Raw genomic sequence first — 23,359 nt, forward strand, 5'->3', positions numbered from 1 at the left:
CACCACTTCATTATAGCTTCCTCACACTGTTAGCCAACAAATTAAGTCATGGGCACAATTAAATTTCTTCCCTGGTTTAACTGCCCTATTACTTCCTATTAGGAACTGTATTCCCCTACATTTTCTCTTTTTAAATTTATATATAACAGCGGAATGCATTACAATTCTTATTATTTATATAGAGCACAATTTTTCATATCTCTGCTTGTATACATAGTATATTTACACCAATTCGTGTCTTCATACATGTACTTTGGACCCTACATTTTCTTTTTAAAAGAGGAATGTGGAACCTGTAGCTTTATAAGCATGATACTTTAGGGATTTTTACTTTCTTGGGCATGCAGCAGTTGGGCTTAGTTTTTATCATTTTTCAGTGGTCCCATGGGATTTGGACCACCTCTATCCCAGAGGCTCTTTCAACATACCTCCGGTCTGTGGGGTAAAGTTCCACAGTGACCACATCAAGAGAGTTCCAGGCTGAGATGGTCAGTCCATTGTACAGACACAGCATGCCTATCATCATGGATTCACTGGTGCCAAACCAAAGGAAGAAGCAGCTGATTCCCGAGAGCACCATGGAGCCACCTGCCAACAATACAGATTCAAGGTGAAGTGTTTCCTGTCATCTCAGCAGAGCAAGGACTCTTGAACCTTTGAGAACTCTTAGGAAAACAAAAATCCATGGGAAAGTTGCAAACTGGGTTCCATAAAGCTCCAGGACAAGGGTGTTCACCTATATGAAAGTTCATCTCCCTGCTTTCTGAAAGCAGCAAGTATGAAATGCACATGTTCCATTACTCAGTTACTTAAGTGGAAAAATATACATTAGTTACACATAATTAGTTTTTCAGTCTGTTAACTCATGAAAACTGCTCAAATGAAATGTAATTAGACATAACTTTCACTACAGTTTAGTCTTAACGAAGGGTCTAAGGGATTTCTCCTCATGGGATGTGAATCTCCAGGGGGAAGGGTACATAGTAGGAAGCAGGCTCCCCTAGAGTTCAGGGGCAGCCCTTTCCTTCTACCTGAAATCGAGCACACACCTAGCATGGTTAAGCGCCCAATTCTGTCCATCAGGAGAGCAGACACGATGTTCCCTGGCAACACTGCCAATGTCCCCAGGAAGTTGACAAAATAAATCCAGTAGGCACTGTAGTCATCGTCAAAGGTAATCTGGCAGCCCGTTTTGTTATGAAAAAATGAGCAGTTTTGAAATTCGCTGTCAATGAATTTATATGGCTCAAAATCTGTAGAAACAACAGAGAAAATTCATCAAGCTCTCACCAGGTATGAGCAACATACCAATATCAGAAAACCTACAATGAATTCAGAAAAAATCAGGGCTGGGCTGACTTGACTTTTCTTCTCCAGGCCAGATCAATGGTTTCTAGTCCAGTATCTGACATTATAAACGAACAGAGGCAGGGATACCTTTGTGGAATAAAGGAATCAATTAAGTTAAAGAGTCAGTTATCTTCTGATTTTCTATAGCTGGCTACTGCAAACTGTATTACTTGCTTAGTCCTTTACAAGATTACTTTATTCTAATTATCATGCTACATAAAAGCCATCATTATAGCACTAATAGTTTCCACACTCTAATTATAAAAACAATTTGTTTAAAATGTGCATGGATCAACCTTATTATTGCTATTTTATGGGACTCAGAGGCACCCAGGAGAGGGAATTTCCTTGGGTTCCTGAGGCTGCAATTTAAGGTCTACGTGGAGGAATCCACTGAGGTGATTCTCCTTTGAAGGTCATTCTCCTTGTGAAGTTTTTCTTGAACTTGGCTCTAAGAAGAATTGCAGGTGATAGTAGGTGTTGCTGAAAACCTTGTGATAAACTTGTTATCTTATTTGCTAATCAAGATTTTCCTAAAAAACCTGGTCCTCTGAGGTTCAATGGGTTAGAAGGTAGTGAAAGACAGCTCTATTTAATAAACAAAGACACTTTGACCCCATTCTCACTTGGAGCCAGGCAAAGCTTCTCTTGTCTGAACACCAAGAAGGCAAGGCTGATCCTCCTGACAGTGACAAGTTGTTATTCTGGACTCATTTAATAGGATCAATGTGTGAGCATGGGAGAACATGGGCTTTATAATCAGATAAACCCATCTTTAAACATCACTTGTTATTGGTTCTATGATCGTGAACCAATTATTTAATTTTTCTAAACCTCTGCTATTATAAAAACTAATTAGATAATGAATGTTTGATGACCTGGAAATGGCATATGGTAAAGTCTCAATCAGTGTTGGCTTTCTTTTTTTTCTGACTTTATTATATTGATTGGGATAAAATATAATATTTGAGCATAGATACATGTTGTCCATATCTGTTACTAGAGTTAATGTATGCTCTTTTAAGCAAATGCCAGATTTTGAAACCAGGATTTCGCAGGTTAATTCTTTGCTTTAAAAATTATTCACCAAAGGATTTTGTGTGTGTGTGTATGTGTGTGTGTGTGAACTCTGAAGTTAGGCAAGCCCCATTTACACTAAATCTGACAAAGAAAAACAACACAAGCTTACCTTTGATTCAATCTGACTCAGGGAACTTGTTCATTTACTTTAATCTCCACTTCCCACACAAACCCCTAGCCACATCATCACATGGTTATCACATTTCTGCCAACAGCTGGGCCTTTTGAAGAGGCCCCAGCTGGAGGCAGAGCTAACTGGCACACATACCTGTGTTGTCAAAAACAGTATCAATAAAAGTACAGTTCTTGAAGTAGGTGTTGACTGAAGTCACATCCTCAAAGGTACAGGACTTAAACACTGAGTCTTTGAAAGTTACGGATTTGAACTTGACCCCTAGGAATCTGTTCAACACACAAATACACACAAATTCATATCAATGACCTATAGCCATTAGAGTTCAAAGCTAAGTCAAACAGGTTTAGAGATGTGATGCCTCATGATAGACTTTCTTAATTTTTATAAGAACAAAGGATTCTGGGTTTTCTAAGCTCTTTGCTTTTCTGTTTTTCCCCTTGAGCAACCTGGTCTTTGTCTCTTTCATTGCTCACTGTCATTTCCTGGTAGGAGAAGCAATGACACTCAAGCTCACTTAGTTTTTTTGCAATGTTGGTAAAAGGTTTTGTGTGGTATGCAATAGAAGGTAGAGTCTGAAGATTACCTATTACTTATTTACTTTAAAATCCTATATTCCTGTTTCTTCAGATATGCCTTTATTTGAAAAAAGTTTAGGGTTAATGTTTCTAACTTGATGATATGTTCCTACCTGAATTTTTATTTTGGGGGGCAGGGCTTTACACCTGCTAGACAAGTGCTCTACCACTGAGTTTCACTTCCAGCCCCCTGAACTTTCAGTGAAAATCTGTTTCCTGAGCTGACAATCCCAGGCCTCTTCATTCTAGTGTGGGGACTTCCAATTATCTTGAAGAGAGGGCAGAAAATCCTGTTTCGTTTACATGAAAAATGACTGCCTCCAGGTCAGGAAGTCAAAAGGTTATACTCATTTCTAGGAGTATTTTCTTCCTCAAGGTCAACAGATATTCCTTGAGTCAAATAGAATTAGGAGAGTTCTGTTTACATTTGGTAGAATGATGAAACCTGCTGAGAAGCCTTTTGGGCATTGGAAGGGGGAATTCTAGGTGGTAAAGATAGTAACAGTCTTAATAACCATGACATCTTAGGAGAGTCTATGATTCAGATTAATAAGGGCTCCCAGCTGACACATATAAATATCATCAATGTATCTTAGTTCTATATTAAGACTGGATATACCCTTAGCTAGTCACTGAGAGGAAAATGCTTGATCATCTGGGAAGGAGCTTCTATACCAAGACTATACCTATTAAGGACAGAAAGGGACTAATCCTTCTAGGAAGGTGAGCTTACTTGAAAGCAATCACTAACTATTGAGTACTTTCAAAATTATTCTCATTGTAATGCCTGATTACATTTGTCAGTTCAAAATACACTGTGGCCTCACAGACCAACCAGCCTAAAAAAAATAATCTAGTTTCAACGTGTACTGCAGGGATGCAAAGGGAAAAAAAAGTCTATATGCACTAAAGGTTATCAGTTTTTTGAAAGTAGATTGAATTTGGAAAAGGGAAGCAATTTTAGGTTTGTTTTTTTGTTTGTTTGTTTTTTTGAGTACTGGGGATCAAACTCAGAGGCACTCGAACACTGAGCCACATCCCCAGCCCTAACTTGTGTTTTATTTAGAGACAGGGTCTCACTGAGTTGCTTAGTGTTTTGCTTTTGAGGCTAGCTTTAAACCCGGGATCCTCCTGCCTCAGCCTCCAGAGCCACTGGATTACAGACATGGGCCACCATACCCAGCTCCTTTTATTTATTATTTAAATCTATAGTTTTTAGATGTTAATGGACCTTTATTTTTTTATATTTATTTTTTAGGTGTAGATGGACACAACACAATGCCTTTATTTTTATGTGGTGCTGAGGATCGAACCGAACCAGGGTCCACCCGTGCTAGGTGAGCACTCTACCACTGAGCCACAATCCCAGCCCGATGGACCTTTATTTTATTCATTTATTTATATGCAGTGCTGAGAATCAAACCCAGTGCCTCACACATGCTAGGCAAGTGCTCTACCACTGAGCCACAACTCCAGCCCCCAGCTCCTTTTTACTTTATTTTGAGACAGTGTCTCACTAAACTGCCCAGGCTGGCCTCCAAATTAAAATCCTCTTGCCTCAGTCTCCTGAATAGTAGGATTAGAAGCATGTGCTACTTTGCCTTGCTCATCTTAGAACTTTAGTTAGTAAGTAGTTTAGTTAGTAACAAATACCACTAAGATTATGACTGAGACAGTCACAAACAGATTTTAGAAATTTCTAATAGTAACAATATATTTTTAAAGTAAAATTCCACCCTAGAATTACAGAACATTTGATGCTAAGGTTTCTACAAAAAGTAAATGCAGATTCAAGCCAGTATTTCAGGTGGGAGAGTGAAGCTGATCAATATGGCTTTAATGATTAGGCCCTTCAAAGATTGCAAATTAGATTAAGACCTCTTAGTTGGTATCTCTCCTGTCCATTACAAAGCATCCACAGAATTTATCTTACTGAACTGATTTTTTCCCTTGGGTAACTTTGGTTATTTTTGATTTTTACTTTTATTTTTAAATTTGGGACAATTTCTTAAGAATAATGTAAGCGATCAGGAACTTGTACCAGCAATTACTTTCTCAAACAACACATAGAGGAACATAAGTACATCACCTATTCCTTTCTCTGTCTGAAATAATGAACCAGAACCAACTTCCTGTTCACTTCTGTCTCCCGACATCCGGAGATGTTCCAGATCCCATTCTCAATAGCATCCCTTGGTGCTTTCAAAATACTTACATTGGAGGAATCATTTCTGTTCTCTAATCGAAACAAGTAAACTCATACAATTTAACTTCAATGTTTGATTCCACTTACTGGAGAAGGAAAGAATTATGAAAAGTGATTCCCTTTCTCAGGAATGAAAGACTCATCACATTACATTTCAGATTTCTTCCCTGAGTTAAAGAACCTATTACCCATTGCATTTTCTCTTCCTTATTTTCATTACTCTTCAAGGTCTTTCTGAATTTTCTTTTCATAGTGGTGAATCCCATATTTAAGGAGTGTGACACAACTTAGTTTCAGAAATAGTTTAAATGAAGCAACTGATAAACATGTATTTTCCATTTGGAAGTGAATTTCCATTCAGCCTGAAAATTACTAAATGTACAAACTAAAAACAAAACAAAACGAAAACCCCTACAGATTTCGGTGCAGAGAATACTAGTAAGAAATGAGTTTTTGTGAATAGCCAGGGATTTCAAAGTTTCTAGACCTGCCATTGTCGTATTCCATTCCAGTGTGAATCTGATTTTCCATTGTAAAGTTAATACTGAAATTTGCATATTTATCTTTTTGCACATTTCTAGTCAGCAATGCATATTCATCAGACTGCAGATGTTTAATGACATCAGGGAACCAAACCGATAATCCATAGTACCTGCAAAGATAAAGAAACATGAGTTTGTAAAGGTGCTGTCATGCCTGAGGCAGCAAGTTCCTCCCCAACATTTTCAGAGCAGTGATGGTTCCCAGTGAAGCACTTTCAGTTCTGACTGGCTCTCTATAGTATTTGAATGAATCAACACACAAGTCATTGGTGTGCTCCCTGCTCTTTTAAGAGTAATCTGCAAAAATCAGGTTAGGGAGATAGTTAGAGAGGTTAGCTGGGAAACCCCATGTAGGTAATCCCTAAACTCTTTCTTTGGGAAGTTATACAGAAAAAAATCCCGTCCTATACCTGAAGTGGTATAGGTGGTGCTTTGATTGGAATGTGTAACCCCCAAATTGAATCTTAAACCCCGATGTGATGGTGTTAAGAGTTGGGGCCTTTAAGAGATGACTAAGTTGCGAGGGCTCATGAATAAGATTAATAAAATGTAGGTGTGCAGGGAGCTGCCTCCTTCCTTTTGCTCCTTCTATCTCTTCCACAATGTGAGATGCTTAGTTCATCCCCAAGGAAGATGCAGCAGTAAAGTGCCATCTTAGAAGCAGAGCCCAGGCACTGTCCAGACCACCCAACTTCCTGGCACCTTGATCTTGGACTTTCTAGCCTCTAGAAATGTGAGTAATAAATTTCTATTACTTATTAATTACCCAGTCTTTGGTGTTTGGTCATAGCAGCACAAATGGACTAAGACATATGGCAACCTGGCCCCGATGTCATTTTTACCATTCCATGCTGCACTGAGAAACCCCATCTCTCTCCTGTGACCCAACATGCATGAGAGTCTTTTCAGGATGACCTCTTTTGCTCATGGAGACTCTATTGGTTCCTATATTATTGTGACACTGCTAGTCTTGGGTACAGTCCCATTTCCTAAGGAAGCTCAAGACTGTGGAAAGGGACATTAAGATCACTATCTGAAAAATCACGTTATTTCTGCCACTTGGCCTCTAACATAGTATTCTAACAGCTACATCATGCTTTTGTGCTGTTCAGACCAGTGGCCACTAACCACTAGGCAGCTGAAATGCAGCTAGTTCAAACTAGATGTGCTATAAATACAAAATATCACAGGATTTTGAAGACATGAAAAAAGAATATAAAATCAGTAATTAATTCTTTTTATATTTATTATATGTCAAAATGATACTACTTTGGACATAATAAGATGAATAAAATACAGTATTAAAATTAATTTTGCATATTTCTTTTTATTTTTTTTTGTATGTGTTTTTGTGTCTATCAGAAAATTTAAAAGGACATATGTGGTTTGTATTATATTTCTAGTAAACAGAGCTGCTCTAATGTAGTAGGTTTCAAATGAGATCCCTGGGCCAGTGCCCATGAACTTGGCCCCAACCAGGCCTGATGACTGAAAGACTCTGGATATGGAGTGTTATTGTTCTAATGAGCACTCAAACATGGGAACCACTATTCTAGTTTGTCCCCAGTGATGCTTAGCTGTAGAGGAAATAAGTGGTTATGACCACAGCCTTTGCAGTTGGAATAGGTTTGAGTTCCAGCTTATCACTTGCCAACTTTGTGAACTTGTGCCAGTTAGCTAAACCCTCATTAACCCACCTACTATATGGTAATGGATAGTAGTACCCACCTTCCTTCCTGGGTGGTTGCTCAGATTAAATGGAATGCAAAGTACCTAACATACCAAGGGGGTTCAAAACATTTTTATCATCATTATTGCCATTAGGATTTCTGAAACATCTGTGCCATGTATCTATTATGAGACCATGTATCTATTATGTATCTATTTTTGTGACACTGCTAATCTTGGGTACAGTCCCATTTTCTAAGGTGGCTCAAGACTGGGGAAAGGGACATTAAGATCACTATCTGATACACCTATTATGATGAGGTTGTGCGGCCAGTCACTGAATAAGAAATGACTCAGGGACACTGACTTCATTCCCACTGTTCTCTAGTTCATAAACATAGAACAAAAACTTAAAAGTGGCAACAATGAGGGAAGCTTGCTTCCCTGGAACATTCATCCGCAATGTGGAGCAGTTTCAGCTACTTTTTCACGTATTCAGCAAACATTTTCTGAATGTCCACTAAATGTTAACATTGTTGAATAATAGCAGTAAAGAAATGTGGTCATTACTGAGTAAGTTACCAAAATAAACACCAGATAATCTTCAGGTAGCTGTTCACCTTGAGAGAAGTACTTTCCTTTGGCTTATCTTTGTCTTCTCTGTACCTATGCTAGTGCTTAGTATACAGTAAGAACCTAATATATGCTAATTTTCAGCTATCCTTCCTTCCAACATTAATGGATTTTCTAGAAATTGTGTGAGAATTACTTTCCATATCCTAAAAACAAAAACAAAAACAAAACAAACAAAAATACCCAAAGCCCTTAGCTTAAAAATGAGGAACTGGATGACACAGTTAATCATGTCACCCAGTAGAATGGGCTTCTATGACCCTGGTCTTCCTGCCATCCTCCTTTCCTTGTATTATACCTTACTTGGGAAAGAACTATCATCTTGGACCACTTGCCTGTTCTAATTTGTGGCTGTTAAGGGAGAATTTGCAGAGTAAATATTGGGTTCCACCAGGCATCAAAATCCTATTAGGCTGACAGTATAGGGTACCATCTAATTGCTTTTTTCTTAACTGCAAACTAGGCAACAATCAAGTTACACATGCACATTTTAAAGTGGAGATGTCAACTATTAGCAAATAAAATTCCACAAATTCTCCCTCTCTTTTTTTTTCTTAGAACAAACATATGGCATTTTTTTTATTCATTTGGCAACAATGATTTATTGAGCTTATATCATGTTCCAGAGATGTATGTCAGTGAACAAGGTAGTTTAAAAATCCTGTCGTTGTGGAGTTTCCAGAGGGGTAAGGCAGAGTCTTATTTCTCACACAGAATTTTGTGTAATAGAAGGTAGAAAGTGCTACAAGGAATAATAAAGCCAAAAAGATAATAGAGAATGTGGAGATGCTATGACTTAAAAAGAAAGAAAGAAAGAGAAAAAAAGGGAAAGAAAAAAAAAAAAAGGTAATAGGGACAAGCATCACCAAAAAGGAAAGACTTGGAGTGGGTGAAGAAACAAGGTGAGCAGCTGTCTGGTGGCACCATTCCAGGCAGAGGTGGTGCAAAGGCCTGAGATGGAGACAGTCTGCATATTCAAGGGAGAGCAGAGAGGCTGAGTGGCTGGGGCCAAGTGGAAGCATAGAGGACACTGGACAGTCACAGGGATGAGTCATCCAGGGCCTTATCAGATTTCCAAATGCTATTGGTTTTGTCAGCCCAGGTTTATGAGACAAGATAAATAAAATTTATTTTTTATTGGTTTTAAAAACCCATAATTTTCGGCAAATCTAAGCTGAAAATAAAAACATTTTTTTATCCTTAATAGGTTAATAACATGGAACTGAAAGCAGTGTGGCTGGGAATTACGATATAGCATTTAATGATTTCACTCACCAAGAATTTAAATATCACTTACCCAAAGGACAGGGTGAACCAAACGATTGTAAGCTTTATTGTATTTTCCCTGACGGGATAGTTGAAACATCTCATAAAAGTCATCCAAATCTGTGAAGTATTAGAGAAACAGTTTTCTTATGCAATTAGTCAACCCCATTCCCTTGCCCCTTCCACTGAATTATAAGAAAGCTGAATTTTTGTTGGGCTGAATTCATTTCAACCTAAGGCCCAGAGGGAAACATATACTGGAATTTTCACTTCTCAGCTTCCTGAAGGCCAATGGACTGCAAGACAGCCTGTCTATGGCCATTCACCTTCCTACCCAAGGACAGGGCACAGTGGCTAGCTGCTGATCCCAAAGTGGTCAGATTGCTTAGTCCTCATCCAAGTTCAGATGTCCAAGACAAAAAGGAAGAATCTCAATGATGGGATAGGTAGGGTCAGCCCCTCTTCTCACTATCCCCAATTGTAAGAGGTTGACATGCAGGTCAGTGCAGAACTGGGTACTTACTCCATGCAGTTCTGTGCGGATCCGAACAAAACACCTCCTGTACCATGTTCCGGTATCACTCTCAATTTCAATCAACTCATCTATTTGTTTAGGGGTTTTGATTTTATTTACCTGTAGAAAGCAACAGAGCACAAAATGCTGAGTTCTCTTCTCTAAAGTTGCTGAGTTTAGGCTGGTTCTCTTTCTCTCTCTCTTTCTCTCTCTCTATATATATTTTGTTTATTTGTTTTGTTTTGTTTTTGTTTTTGTTGTAGTTGGACACAATACCTTTATTTCATTTTTTTTTATGTGGTGCTAATGATCAAACCTAGCGCCCTGCAAGTCCTAGGTGAGCACTCTACCACTGAGCCACAACCCCAGCCCTCACAATATATTTTTAAAGAAGTGAAACCTGACTCCTATAAAAAGTGATATTCAGTAATTACTCCATACAAATAGGAGACCACTGGTGTCAGTATACAGGTCCAAACAGCACCTAAGAGAACTGAACAAGAAATGAGTGGCAGGGGATGTTGTAGAGAAATGGAGGAAGAGGAAGTAGTAACAGAAAGATATGAAAACAAAATACCCTTCTCTGAATCATTACTATGAAGAAGACATTAGCAGATAAAACACTCAGATTAACTTATGCATTAAGAATTATTTTGAATTAAACTCATGAAAACTATAATTCGCTAATAAACAAAATGTCTTATTTTTTAAAAAAAGAGTTATTTTTCTTGGGAGTTAGGGCTATAGCTCAGTGGCAAAGTGCTTGTCTAGCATGTGTAAGGCGTTGGGTTCCATCCTCAGCACTAGAGATAAATAAATAAAAATAAAGGTTCATCCACAACTAATATATATATAAAAGAATTATTTTAAAAAATATTTTTTTAGTTGTAGAGGAACACAATATCTTTATTTTTATTTATTTTTATGTGGTGCTGAGGATCGAACCCAGTGCTTCACATGTGCAAGGCAAGTGCTCTACCACTGAGCTACAGTCCCAGCCCCATAAGAATTATTTTTATTGACCTTCTTTTATTGACCTTTATACTCTTTAAAGCTTTCCCATCAAACTTGTGTTTGTAGAGTGTCACTAAGGCCCTTTCCTCCTTCTCCTGCAGCCTAACCAAGAAGTGGCTAGCCAGCAAATCCCACAGGTGGCCTCAATGCAAGTGACTGAGCATCAACACTAATTCTTCATTTTCTCAAGGGAAATCAATGGCAGAAGTTCAACAAGAAAAGCTGCATCTGCGACTCTAGATAGTCACTTTTTGCTAAGAAAAGAGCTACAAAACAGGTGAGCAGTGTTTTCAGCACAGAGAATGAATCCTGAAAAGAGGAAAAAAGGAAGAACAGCTCCTTTGTGGACCTGGCCCACCTTCCCCTGCTAATCCACACATAGGATTTTTGAACCATCTGAGAAGACATGGAAATGCATATCTTTTACCCTTTACTTTTTATTCTTGTTTGAGCAGGTTTTTCTGGGAAGCCTGTCAACATTCCAGATAGCAATTCTACTGTATTGCCATCCTCAATATCCAGGTACTGAGGGTGGATTTTAACAGAGAGGATGTGGGGACCCTAAGCATCTTTCAAATTGTACCAGGCAGGCAGTAGTTTCTTTTTGGCTATGTGAACAAAGATGTCTATTTCTGGGTTAAATATGGAATTTCAAATATAATCAGTTCAAAATAACCCATGTAGGGATTATTCTGTGATACTCTAGTTTTTTTTTTTATCACAAGTTTTTTGGGTTTTTTTTTTTTTTTTTTTTTGTCAATACTGGGAATTGAACCCAGGGGTGCTTTTTCACTGAATTACATCTCCATCCCTTTTTGTTTTGAGACAGGGTCTTGTTAAATTGCTCAGGCTGGCCTTGAATTTTCCATCCTCTGTTTCAGTCTCCTAAGCAGCTGGGATTATAGGCTTACACCACTGAGTCTGGCAAAGAATGTTCTCATAATTCAACGTTTTATTTTTGAGAGGCTTCCACTTCTCCACTCATCAGCATTTGATCATTCATCCATTCATTGACACCTACTGGAGCTGTAAACATGAAACATCATAACCTCCAAGCAATTACCACATGAGAGTGGAAGTGCTCATGTGGAGGTCTGTATAGAATGAGAAAAATACTGTTCAGAACATTCAATTTGATGAAAATCAGAAAGAGAAAATCAGAAAGCTTCATGGACTCTAGAATTTGTATTGAGGTAGACAGAGAAGTATAATATTTGCTAAGTGTATAAACTGTTTGGAGAAATAACATGTACAAACATTGGAGATGTGAGGGAAAACGGTGTAGTGGCTAACAACAGAGTTTGGCATTTTGGGCAAATAGTGCAAGGTCAGAGGACATTGAGTGATTAAGATTGAGCCAAATTGGAGGCAGTAAGAATTGGAAAGTAAGGAAAATTATGACTGGCAATTTAGGAGGTGAAATACGAGGAAATGGTGATTTATTGGATATAATGGTGGTAAGTTCAGGTTTAGAGACATAGTGTTTGAAGGGCCATTGGATACAGAAGGATGTTCACAAAGCCCTTCAACATGCATGTCTGGAGCTTAGGAGATTTGTGCATTAGGAGACAGAGACAGACGAAATAGCTGAGAACAATTAAGGAGAGTGTGTAGGGGGTTAACAGAGAAGTTAGCTGAAAATGAAGTCTCGGAAAATACCTAAGGTAAGGACAGATCAAGAAGAGCTTAAAGAGGAGACTTTGGGTAAAATGCACACCACTTTGTTGTATTGTATATAGAACTAAACAAAAAAGATAAATTTGTCATGGTAGAATCATGTAATGATTTTAGAAGTCATGTGTAAAAGACTTGGAGATTATCCATTCTTTTGGTGCATTTCCACATTATTCTTTTTCAACATTTATGTAATAACCAGGATGACCATGAGTAGGTTTGGTGACTCAAGCCTTCTTGAAGAAAAGGTAGGCAAGCAGGGCAATGAGAACCTACAGAGACACTTTCTCAGAAGGTCTTTGATAAGGATTTATCCTTGTCTGAATGAGAAGGGTTAAATAACATGAAGTATCTAGATGACATCTCAAGTTTCCTCCAGCCTTATGAGTCTTTAATTTTAAAAACTGTTAATAATGTTAATGCTACTGTACATTAACTCAAAAGAAGGGCCTATTAAAAGGCCACCTGGCCTTGAATGGGGGATATCCATTACTGATCTTCATTTTTCCATCACATTGCATAGAAAATTTTGCTAATGAAGCATCTGTGAGGTTGGTGGCCGTGGTAGTGTTTGCCTAGCATACAGAGGTCCTTGGTTGGATTCTCACCTCTGGAAATTAACATCTGATAATTTGGATAGAGGCCAGATTAAAGCACATCTTTACATTATAAAAAAATCTATTTCCTAAGTAGGAATGAACTGAATAAATAAGATACTTAATCAGGGTCCATTTTACATGTTTTAACAACTGTAATTGATACTATTAAAGCCACTGAAGTTCTTACGTAGGTTCCTTTTATGTTTTAGTGAACATCCTTTTAAACTTTTTTACAACAAAGTTTAAAAATATTTTTAGTCTACTTGTATGACTGTGTATATCAAAAGATTTAAAACGATCATTCCTTCCAAAAATTTTCATGCATTAATTTTTATTAATTTGACTGGCTTTCCATATAGTTTATTCTTTATAGGGAATAAAAACTAGAAGATGGAAGAACATTCCTGGCAGAGAGAACAGTTTGTGACATATTAGGTTGAATGGCAAACCTTAGGGACTGAAAGATGAGTGTATATATAGAGAGGACCTGAAAAGTAGGAGGGTCTTGTCCTTGTTGTCAACATTGAGGATTTTTGTCTTTATCCTGAGAACAATGTGAAGTCAGTAGAATGTGAAATTGGGATACTCATTATATATGTTTGTGTTCATGTGTGTACATGTATCATAAAATGAGACCTATTTAGAAATAAATTTCTTGATTCTTTCATCTTTTATGTTCTTATCAAGCCACAATAAGGTATAGCTACATATTTGGATTATCTTTCTCTGGCTTCCCACAAGACTACCTTCCTTTTTCAAATTCTGATTAGTTAGTGACCTAAGAAATTGACACGTGCAAAATATTTGCCTTTATGTAAAGTTTTTGTTGTAGATAACACCTCTTACATTGCTCAGTAAGATTATTATAAATTTTTCACAAATTAGAACTAAAGTTGACTTTTTTTAAAAAAAACAAATATTTACTTTATATCAAAAACTATGTAATCTACCAGAGGAGAGGGGAAAGAAAATGGAGGTATTAAGGAAGGAAATCGAATGAATTATGTTACTTGCATATATAAATATTTAATAACAACTTCCATTATAATGTACAATTATAATATGCTAATGAAAAAAAAAACAGAAAAAAACCCTTGTGCAATCTATTAAATCTGTCTTTTACCTCGGTTGTCAGGAAACCCTGAGATTAGTTTCATGCTTACTTACACTGCTTTGATCCTCTAGTATAACTGTTTTCTCATTTTTTACTGGATTAAAAAAAAAACTCTTAGTAAATAACTTTAAAATTTTACTAAGTATCTTAATGTTTCTTAGGGCCTCAGCATTATGAAGGATAATTCCTGACATCTTGGAGAAAACACTACAAAGTTGCTATGAATGGTTATCTTTGGAGGGGTTGTATGTCATTGGGAAACACCCTGGAAGGTTAGTGACGAGAATTATTACTAGAATTATTATTAATGCCACTGTGTTTCATATAATCTGACCTTTTTTTTTTCTTTCTGTGGTAATGGAGTGTCTCGTAACTTAAAATCTTTCTGCATTAGGATGTTCTGTGCTTCTTGGCTGAGCAGCAGGTGGAAATACATTTCACGGGCAAGAGCAGTGGCCTGGCAGAGCAGAGGGGATGGCCCAACAGGCATTGATCTCCTCTGACAGCAAATCAAGCGGTATCTGTTGGTGATCCCTACAACCAAGGGCCTCCTGTCCTCTGGTTCTGAGCCTGGGAGTCAGAATAAGTCTGAGATCAAAATGTGATCTTTTTACCTTAACCCATCTCTCAGGGTGGTGGTATTCTTTAAACAAACACAGAGCCGTGGAGTTATAGTTAGTCATAGATAGGGTTGACCACCTACAGACCAAACCAGCCCTCTGCTTCTCTGAGTAAATAAACTTTTATTAGAACACAACCACACTCATTTATTTACACATCATCTGTAGCTGCTGTTATATTACTGTGGTGGAGTTGCATAGTTGTGACAGACACTAAATGGTTTGCAAAGTTTAAAATGTTTACAATCTGGGGCTGGGGTTATGGCTCAGTGGTAGAGCACTTGCCTAGCATGTGTGAGGCACTGGATTCGATTCTCAACACCACATATCAATAAATTAATTAAATAAAGGCCCATCAACAACTAAAAAAAAATTAAAAAAATTTAAATGTTTACAATCTGAATTGTTGTAGCTATTAACTTCACAAATAATTAAAATTTAAACCATTCAAAAATAAAGAAAATGCTGAGTACTTGGCAGAGTTTGTTTATAATGCATGTAAAGTTCTTTATATGTGATGTTATTTATTGACTTGAAATTTTTTTGAGTCTATGAAAATTTTTTAAGTCTCTGTTAAGTCTATGAAAAAGAACAGTTGCTATTGTTTCACTCTGATAAATAAAAAGATGGGGCGCACACACCCCCCCCCAAATATTTACAATCTGGTCCTTGACAGAAAATTTGTCCCAGACTCTGGTGTGGAAGATTCTCTGAGCAGACTCACCGTGAAGACCTTCTCAGGTTGACCCCGTGCTCTCATGTTAGTGTCATGAATCAACTTCAGAATCATCCAAGCTTCATCATGTTTTCCAACCTAAGAAATGTACAGGCAGTGAGGCTCTAGGAGCAAAACACATAGAACCCCCTGATTTTCCAATAGCCATCTTGTACTCTCAGACCACCTAGAGTGTAATTGTGCAAAGGCAAGAGATTATCTGGATGTCATTGAATACACTAGCAGTTCAAACAGTGTGCCTGTAACTTGGAATAGTCCATGTGGATGGCAAAATTTCATTTACAAAATAATAAGGCATGTTCTCTTCACTGAGTGAAAGGTTGTTTAAGGAGGAACATAAATATTTCTGGCCATGAGGCAGCTTTTCCACACATTGGTTGTTTAAAACCTGTCATCATGAAATCTAACCCTCCATGGTTCCATGTAGGAAGGAAAACTGTTATCTGCCAAAGAGACCAACATACTTCCTAGGGTCAGCATGGAAGTCCTCCCAGTGTATGTGGGCTACTTGAGTATATGTCATAAACATTACCTCCAACAAGAACCGGGGGCTTTCTGGCATGAAGGTGAGGGCTACCACAGAACAGACGCAGGGCAGCGCGCAGACGATGACGAATACACGCCAGCTGTGAAACTGGTAGGCTGAGCCCATGCTGAAGCTCCACCCTGGAAGAGCAGACGGGAAGAATGAGCAAGGCTTCCCCTAGGAGCCTGTCAGGAGAGTCCCCCTGGCATCTCCACCTTGGATCTTTCAGTCGAGTTTTACTGTCCTCAGAGGAACAAGCTGATCCGCCATGGTGACCAACTCAGTTTTAAGTGTACCATGGGCCAGTGCTGAAATAAAGATGCTTGACCCCAAAGGGCTTCAGGTCTAAGTAGGGGGTGCCTGTGGGCTTATATATAATCAAATCCCAAAGGCCAACATTAATTAGGGAAAAATGCTTCATCCAATAGGTCACTGTGCTGGGTATCTTGTGTTTGTTCTTTCAGATCACTCTCCACTATTTTCCACCCTGCTGTCTGCCATGAAATGGCTCTCTGTAGACAGCATCCATGGCTCCCAGTTAGGTTGGAGTAAAGGAAGCAGCCAAGGGAACACTGGGTCTGCTGAGCGTGGTACCCAGCTCCAAACAGAAATGGAAGATTTCTAAATGTAACACAAATAGAATTTTTATCTTAATATAGAAAAAACAACAACAGTGGGATGCAAACAGAAATGCCTTTAAGAACAAAAAGCCAATCTTTGAATGAATATTAAAATGGTTGAAAGGAAAATGCAAACATGATTCTAAATGCAAAGTAATGAGGCGTATCGAATCTAATTGAAAACACAGAGGAGATTTATAGAGGCAGAGATGAATTATGTGGAGTGAAATTCTAATTTATAGCAAGGCTTGGTGTTTCTAAGACTTTCTGTGAACATAAGTCAGGTAGTCTACATCCCAGTCCCAGGAGAGCTGTATAATTATTCACTGTTCACACAAAAGCCAAGTGAGATTCTGAAGGTGACATAACTTCCTCAAGGCCACAGAGCTGAAGTCACATATCAGAATCTTCCCTGTCAGGATTTGAAACAATTATATATCAACACATGGCCTCATGTGTGTACCCACTCACTCACTGATTTTGTTGACAAGTGATGTAAGCCTCAGTGACATACTATATTAATCTTAGATTAATAAATTTTCCTGGGAATTTAATATATGGATATTATGGGGGTTGATAAATTAATTTTTAAATAAATGTTATGGAAATATGATTGCTCTCGATGCTTTATGTGGCATAAAGTAAAAAGTTTTACCTATCCAATGCAGAAGAAATTCTATGATGGAACAGGGGAAATATAACTGCTTATTTCAAATTTGATTTCAGAGCTTCATATAAATACCTTTTTTTTAAAAAAAAAAAGACATTCTAGGTTCTATTATTTTAAACATTGGAAGAAAAATGAAAGCTTTCAGCGATCTGTTAAATTTCAGGCTAGAGCACATTCCGTAAAGTACAAGGAAGAGGATCAAAGACAAATGGGGGAAGGCTCTGGTACCATCGATCAAATATATTAGTTCAGAAAGTAAAGTTTGTAAAGGAGAAATTTACTACAGTGAGTAGAGTTGGATGCTTCTTGTAGATGGAATAATGCTTCCTCCCCCCAAAGACATTCTCATCCTAATCTCCAGAGTCTGTGAACATGTTACCCTACATGAAAAGGGACCCAGCAAGAATTATTAAGTCAAGCATCTGGAGAGAAAGATTGTCCTGCAGTATGTGACGAGGCCAAGTGTAAATGCAAGTGTCCTTCAATGGACAAGAGGGAAGTAGGAGAATCTGAGTGAGAGAAGGACAGGAGTGGAGGGAAGCTGAGGTTGGACTGGGGAGATTTGAAGACACCATGCTGCTTGCTTTGGAGATTGAGGCAGAGACCACAAGCCAAGGAATGCAGGTGACTGGTAGAAAAGGCCAAGACTCCTCTCCTAGCAAAACTCTGCCAGTGTACTTGAACTTCTGACCTCCAGAAGTATAAGATAATAAATTTATAATGTTTGAGGCTGAAACATTTGTGGTGATTTATTGCAGCAATAATAGGAAACTGATACACTCCTCTTTGTAATTACAGCTTGTGGTAGTTAGCTTTTTCACCACTGTGACCAAAAGACCTGACAAGAACAATGTAGAGGAGGAAAAGTTTATTTGGTGCTCATGGTTTCAAAGGTCTCAGTCCACAGATGGTTGACTCTGTTGCTCTGTGCTGGAGATGAGGCAGAACATCAAGGTAGAAGGGTGTGACAGAGGAAAGTAGCTCAGGATGTGGTGACAAGGAAGCAGAGAGAGGGCTCTCTTCACCAGGGACAAAATATATACCCCAAAGACATGCTCCCAGAGACCTACCTCCTCCAGCCCACCCTACCTGCAACCCAGTTAATCCATTCAAGTGGATTAACATGCTGATTGGATTAAGGGTCTCATAACCCGATCATTTCACCCTCTAAATTTTCTGTGCTGTCTTACACAACACTTTTTGGAGACACTTCATACCTAAGCCAGACACAGCTCCCTCACTAGCTTGATGGGTGAAATTAAGTTGGAGAATTGTAGCTATTCTCTATGAAACTCCAGGCTCCCTGCTTTTGCCTAGATTTCTCCAGATGCCCCTCCAAAGCCATCAGGCTCCTTCTCAACAGCTGGTTTTAGGAAGGTTGCTTTGGAACATGAAATCAGTGGATGAAGAGACTTACTACAAAGTGATTCCAGTTGGGAAGGTTTCAGTCTACCAAGGATATTAGATAACAATGTAAAATCAAAAGAGAGGGCTGGGGTTGTAGCTCAGTGGTAAAGTGCCTAGCATGTGTAAGGAACTGGGTTCAATTCTCAACACTGCATATAAATAAATAAAATAAAGGTCCATTGACAACTAAAATAAATAAGTAAATTTAAAAATAAAAAAAATAAGGGGCTGGGATTGTGGCTTAGCGGTAGAGTGCTCGCCTAGCTTGTGCAAGGCCCTGGGTTCCATCCTCAGCATCACATACAAATAAATAAATAAAATAAAGATATTGTGTTCAACTACAACTAAATAATAAATAGTTGAAAGAAAAATAAATAAATAAAACCAGAAGAGAACTAACTGATCCAGAGGCCAGCTCTGCTCAGTTTAGAACAGCTGAAGATTAGCCGGTTCATTGCTGCTCAGGTCTGCCTCTATGTCATTAGCCATGAAGTCTGTCTTCTTATTCCTTGCATGGTGTACATGTATCCATGTGTGTATATACCCATACATGCACAATCACATGCATTTTGGTGACCTCTTTCTGTGTAAAGAATGTGTTGTCCACCCATTTCTCTTTTCATTTATTTGCAATATGCCTTTCTCCCACGCTCCAAAACTATTTTTAATCCTTTTGTCCATCCCTTTCCAAATATCCAGTCGTCAATCTCATTCCTTATACTTGACCTCATTTCCTGATCCTTTGAGAAAAGAAACACAGAAAGAACTACATACATCTCATCTTCTCACTCCTCACTAGCCTGATTCGCCTTCTCCTGTCCCATCTCTATAGCAGATGACCTGTCCATGTGCCAATCTAAGGTCCACTGGTTCATGTGGACTCTGAAGCCCATCTTTCTCTTCCTCACAGGGACAGAACTCCTGTAGTTACCTACCTCTCCTCTCCAGCCCTTACCAGCACGTTTTCTTACTTTACTTCAGGAGCTGTTCCTTCCACACATCCACGCCCAGCATCTAGTAACACCCCTTCCTTGGCCCCCACAGGCTTCTGTGGCTGCATTGCTTTCTCTTTCCTCGTCACAGCAAACACTTCTCAAAAGAATGATCGGTAGCAACTGTCTCCACTTTCTCACTCCAAACAGACTTCTGTCCTGAATTCCACACAAATGGGGTTGGTCAAGGTCACCAATTTTGCCAAATTTAGCAGTCACTTCTCTGTCTTTATGTTACCCAAAACTTCCAAATCATTTCATACAGCTATCTATTCCCTTGTTTTTGAAAAGTTTGTTTTCCTTAACTTCCTCATCAGTACTACTCTGTTTCCCACCTGACTGGCTCTCCTTAGCTGGTCCCCCAAAGTCTGCAAACCCCAATATTGTCATCGACTCTCTCCCCTGTCTATAGGTGGGTTCATTTATCTCCAGACTTCATGCACCCTCTCCATGTCTTTGCCTGTAAAATGTATCCTGTTCTCTTCCTGGAATGCCAGAACCACCTCTCTACCTGCCTATTTACCTCTTTACAGAGATAGATACCTACCAGGCATTTCAGATATACCATATGCAAAATGGAACTTTAGATTTTCGACCACACTACCAAGGAAAAACTATCATTTCTCTCTCAACTTTCCTAATCCAGCTCTGCCAGTCAGAAATTATTCATGCTAAAAACATTCAATATTTCATCCTTGATTCCCCATTTTCCCTTACTATCTGCTATGTTCAACCCATTGGCAAGTTCTGTCTCTAAAATTTATCTCAAAACCATCCATTTCTTCTTATCTCTGTGGTACTACACAGGTTCCAGTTCACATGGACCGCTTCCTGATCTTCAGTGACAGCCTCTTAACTGGTCTCCCTGCCTCTCTTGGTCTGCCATAGTCCACTTTCCCTATAGTAGTCAGAGTTGTATTTTTTAAACATCAACAAGTACACTTTGCTCTGCTGTTTAAAGACTCCCCACACATATGAATTGCAACCTACGTGTCTTACCACAGCTCCAAGACCTGCATGGACTGATCCCTAGTTACATGTCTGAGCTCATCTTCTTCAGCTGATCCTTTTCCTCACTTGGTCCAGTTCCACTGATCAGCCTGCAGTTCTTTGAAAATAGATCCTAATTCTAATCTTTGGGGCTAAGCCTTTTCCCCAGAAACCTAGCCATGCATTTAAAAGTATGTTTATGTATTTTAGCCAGTCTTTCTGAGTTTTGAAGTAAGGTGTTTTTTTGTTTTGTTTTGTTTTGTTTTTTGTCCTCAGCACATCTCACCTCAATTTAGATTATAGTCCCCTACAAGTCCTTAGCATTTGATATCTGCCCCATCTGGACTGCTCTGTCTAAATATTTGCATTGATGGCTGTCTCCTTCCACCTTCTAGGGATCAGTTTAAGGTCAGAGGGATCCACACATTAAATCCCACTTTCTGTCACTGGAGACCTGTTTTATTGTCTTGATATCCCTAAGCATTATCTAAAGCTGTCTTATTTGTTTATTAGTTTACATGTTTATTACTTGTCCTTTTCCTCCTCCAGGAAAGCAGAATCCCTGCTTTTCTGACTTACCAATATCTCCCTAGTGCCATTAGCAAGTCCAGATCCATAGGAGGTGTTCTTTAAATGTTTATTTAATGAAAATACACACACACACACACACACACACAGAGTGTATATGTGGTTTCCTTTTAAATTTTTTTCTGGATCCACACTAAATAGCAAAATATTTTGATTTGCTTTTTCAAATTGAATTGGTAATTCATATAGATACCATAAGATTTATTTATTATTTGCAGATATCTAGCTTTCTGCATTTGGCAAATGTGCAGCCATGTAACTACAACCATAATTGGGAAACAGAATAATTCTATCACCTTGAAACTTTCCTTTGTGTTGCACCTTTGGGGTCAACCACTCCTCTGTTCTCTGTTCCTGTAGGTTTGTCCTTTCCAGAATGTTATATAAATGGAATCATTCTGAATTTCACTTTTTGAATATGCTTCTTACACTTAGCATTACATATCAGAGATTCATGTAAATTATTGCACATACCAGTGGCTTATTTTTCTGTGCAGTGTTATGCTCAATTTTGTGAATATACCACAGTTAGTTTATCCACTCACCAGTGGAAGGATTGTTGGACTGTTTCCAGTTTGCAATGATTATAAATAAAGATAATGTAAATATATATCATACAGGTTTTTGCATGCATCAAAATTTTCCTGTACTCTGTGTAAATATGTAGAAGTGGAATAACTGAGTCATAAGTTTCTGTTTAGCTTTATAAGAAGATATTTTTATTTACTATGTGTCCATTCCTTCATACTTTTATTGAGTAACTATATGTGTCAGCCATAATGCTGTGATATGGAGGCTAATAAAACTGATTCCCAGACTTCAAGGAGGTTAGAGCCCAGTGGATGAGGCAGATGTGCTAACAGACATGATAAACAATACAACCCATGCTGGACCAGGTTATAAAGAAAGTGCAGCAGGAATACAGAAGAGGCAGTGCTATCTATACATTTTAAGGGGTCTACTCTCAAGATTTCTGGTCACATTTCTGATTTGGGCTTATGAACAAAGAAAGAAAATTCTAAAATTTCTACTGTCAGAGATAGATAGAGAATCAAAATCTGTGCCTAATAAGTTCTTGAGATTGGCTAGGATTGACTGTCCCTTTCCTACAATGTTACAACTGCCTGACTTGGAGAGGGAGAACAAAGCCTAGGGAGCAGTGGCATGAGTCCTGACCAGGGAACTGGATGCCCCTCCTCTCTTATAACATCCATCACCAGGGGTCAAAGGCTAAATAGGAGATAATCACAGTGAGGGTCTTGAGAAATGACCCCACAGATGCTTTGTAAAACAAAAATACCATTCTGTGCATTAAAAACAAATAAAAGGATGAAGAAGTAAAACACTGACCACCATCATTTCTCATCTATGAATCCAAAGCATCCCCCCAGCTCCATTTCAAGATGAATTAAATCTAAATTTAAGAAATACACAAAAGCTGGGTGTAGCACTGCATTCCTGTAATCTCAGGGGCTTGGGAGGCTGAGGCAGGAGGATCATGAGGTCAAACCCAGCCTCAGCAATTTAGCAAGGCTCTAAGCAATTTAGCAAGACCCTATTTCTAAATAAAATATAAAAAGGTCTGCGGATGTGGTTCGGTGGTTAAGCACTCCTGGGTTCAATCCCCAGTACCCAAAATAAAAAACGTACACAAAGTCTCTAACCACAAATGTCAGAAGTAGATTGAAGGACAGGAATGTGAAACCAGGCCGCATTTAACTGGGAAAGTGGGTTGTTGCTATCGAATACTCATCTGCACTTAGTAAAATGGATTCTCTTAAATGAATCCTTTTCATTGGCACCATGCCTTCTTTGTCTTAAAAAAAAAATGATCCCAGC

The 23,359-nt window shown here is 38.5% G+C and overlaps 1 protein-coding gene across 2 annotated transcripts in view; it reads right to left on the bottom strand.

The window, feature by feature from the left end:
- Positions 1-23,359, bottom strand: part of Sv2c (synaptic vesicle glycoprotein 2C) — a 166,523-nt gene that overhangs the window by 17,453 nt on the left and 125,711 nt on the right. The window contains exons 4-11 of one of the 2 annotated variants that reach the window (XM_026404114.2): positions 16,260-16,393; positions 15,716-15,805; positions 9,980-10,090; positions 9,488-9,576; positions 5,835-5,999; positions 2,699-2,832; positions 1,050-1,253; positions 429-588 (exon numbers count right to left, since the gene is read on the bottom strand). In XM_026404114.2, coding sequence (XP_026259899.1) covers positions 429-588; positions 1,050-1,253; positions 2,699-2,832; positions 5,835-5,999; positions 9,488-9,576; positions 9,980-10,090; positions 15,716-15,805; positions 16,260-16,393 — 1,087 coding nt within the window. The remainder of the gene's footprint in view (positions 1-428; positions 589-1,049; positions 1,254-2,698; positions 2,833-5,834; positions 6,000-9,487; positions 9,577-9,979; positions 10,091-15,715; positions 15,806-16,259; positions 16,394-23,359) is intronic. The other variant, XM_026404115.2, reaches the window with a different exon arrangement.

Source organism: Urocitellus parryii, chromosome 1, assembly GCF_045843805.1.
Source record: "Urocitellus parryii isolate mUroPar1 chromosome 1, mUroPar1.hap1, whole genome shotgun sequence".
NCBI lineage: Eukaryota > Metazoa > Chordata > Mammalia > Rodentia > Sciuridae > Urocitellus > Urocitellus parryii.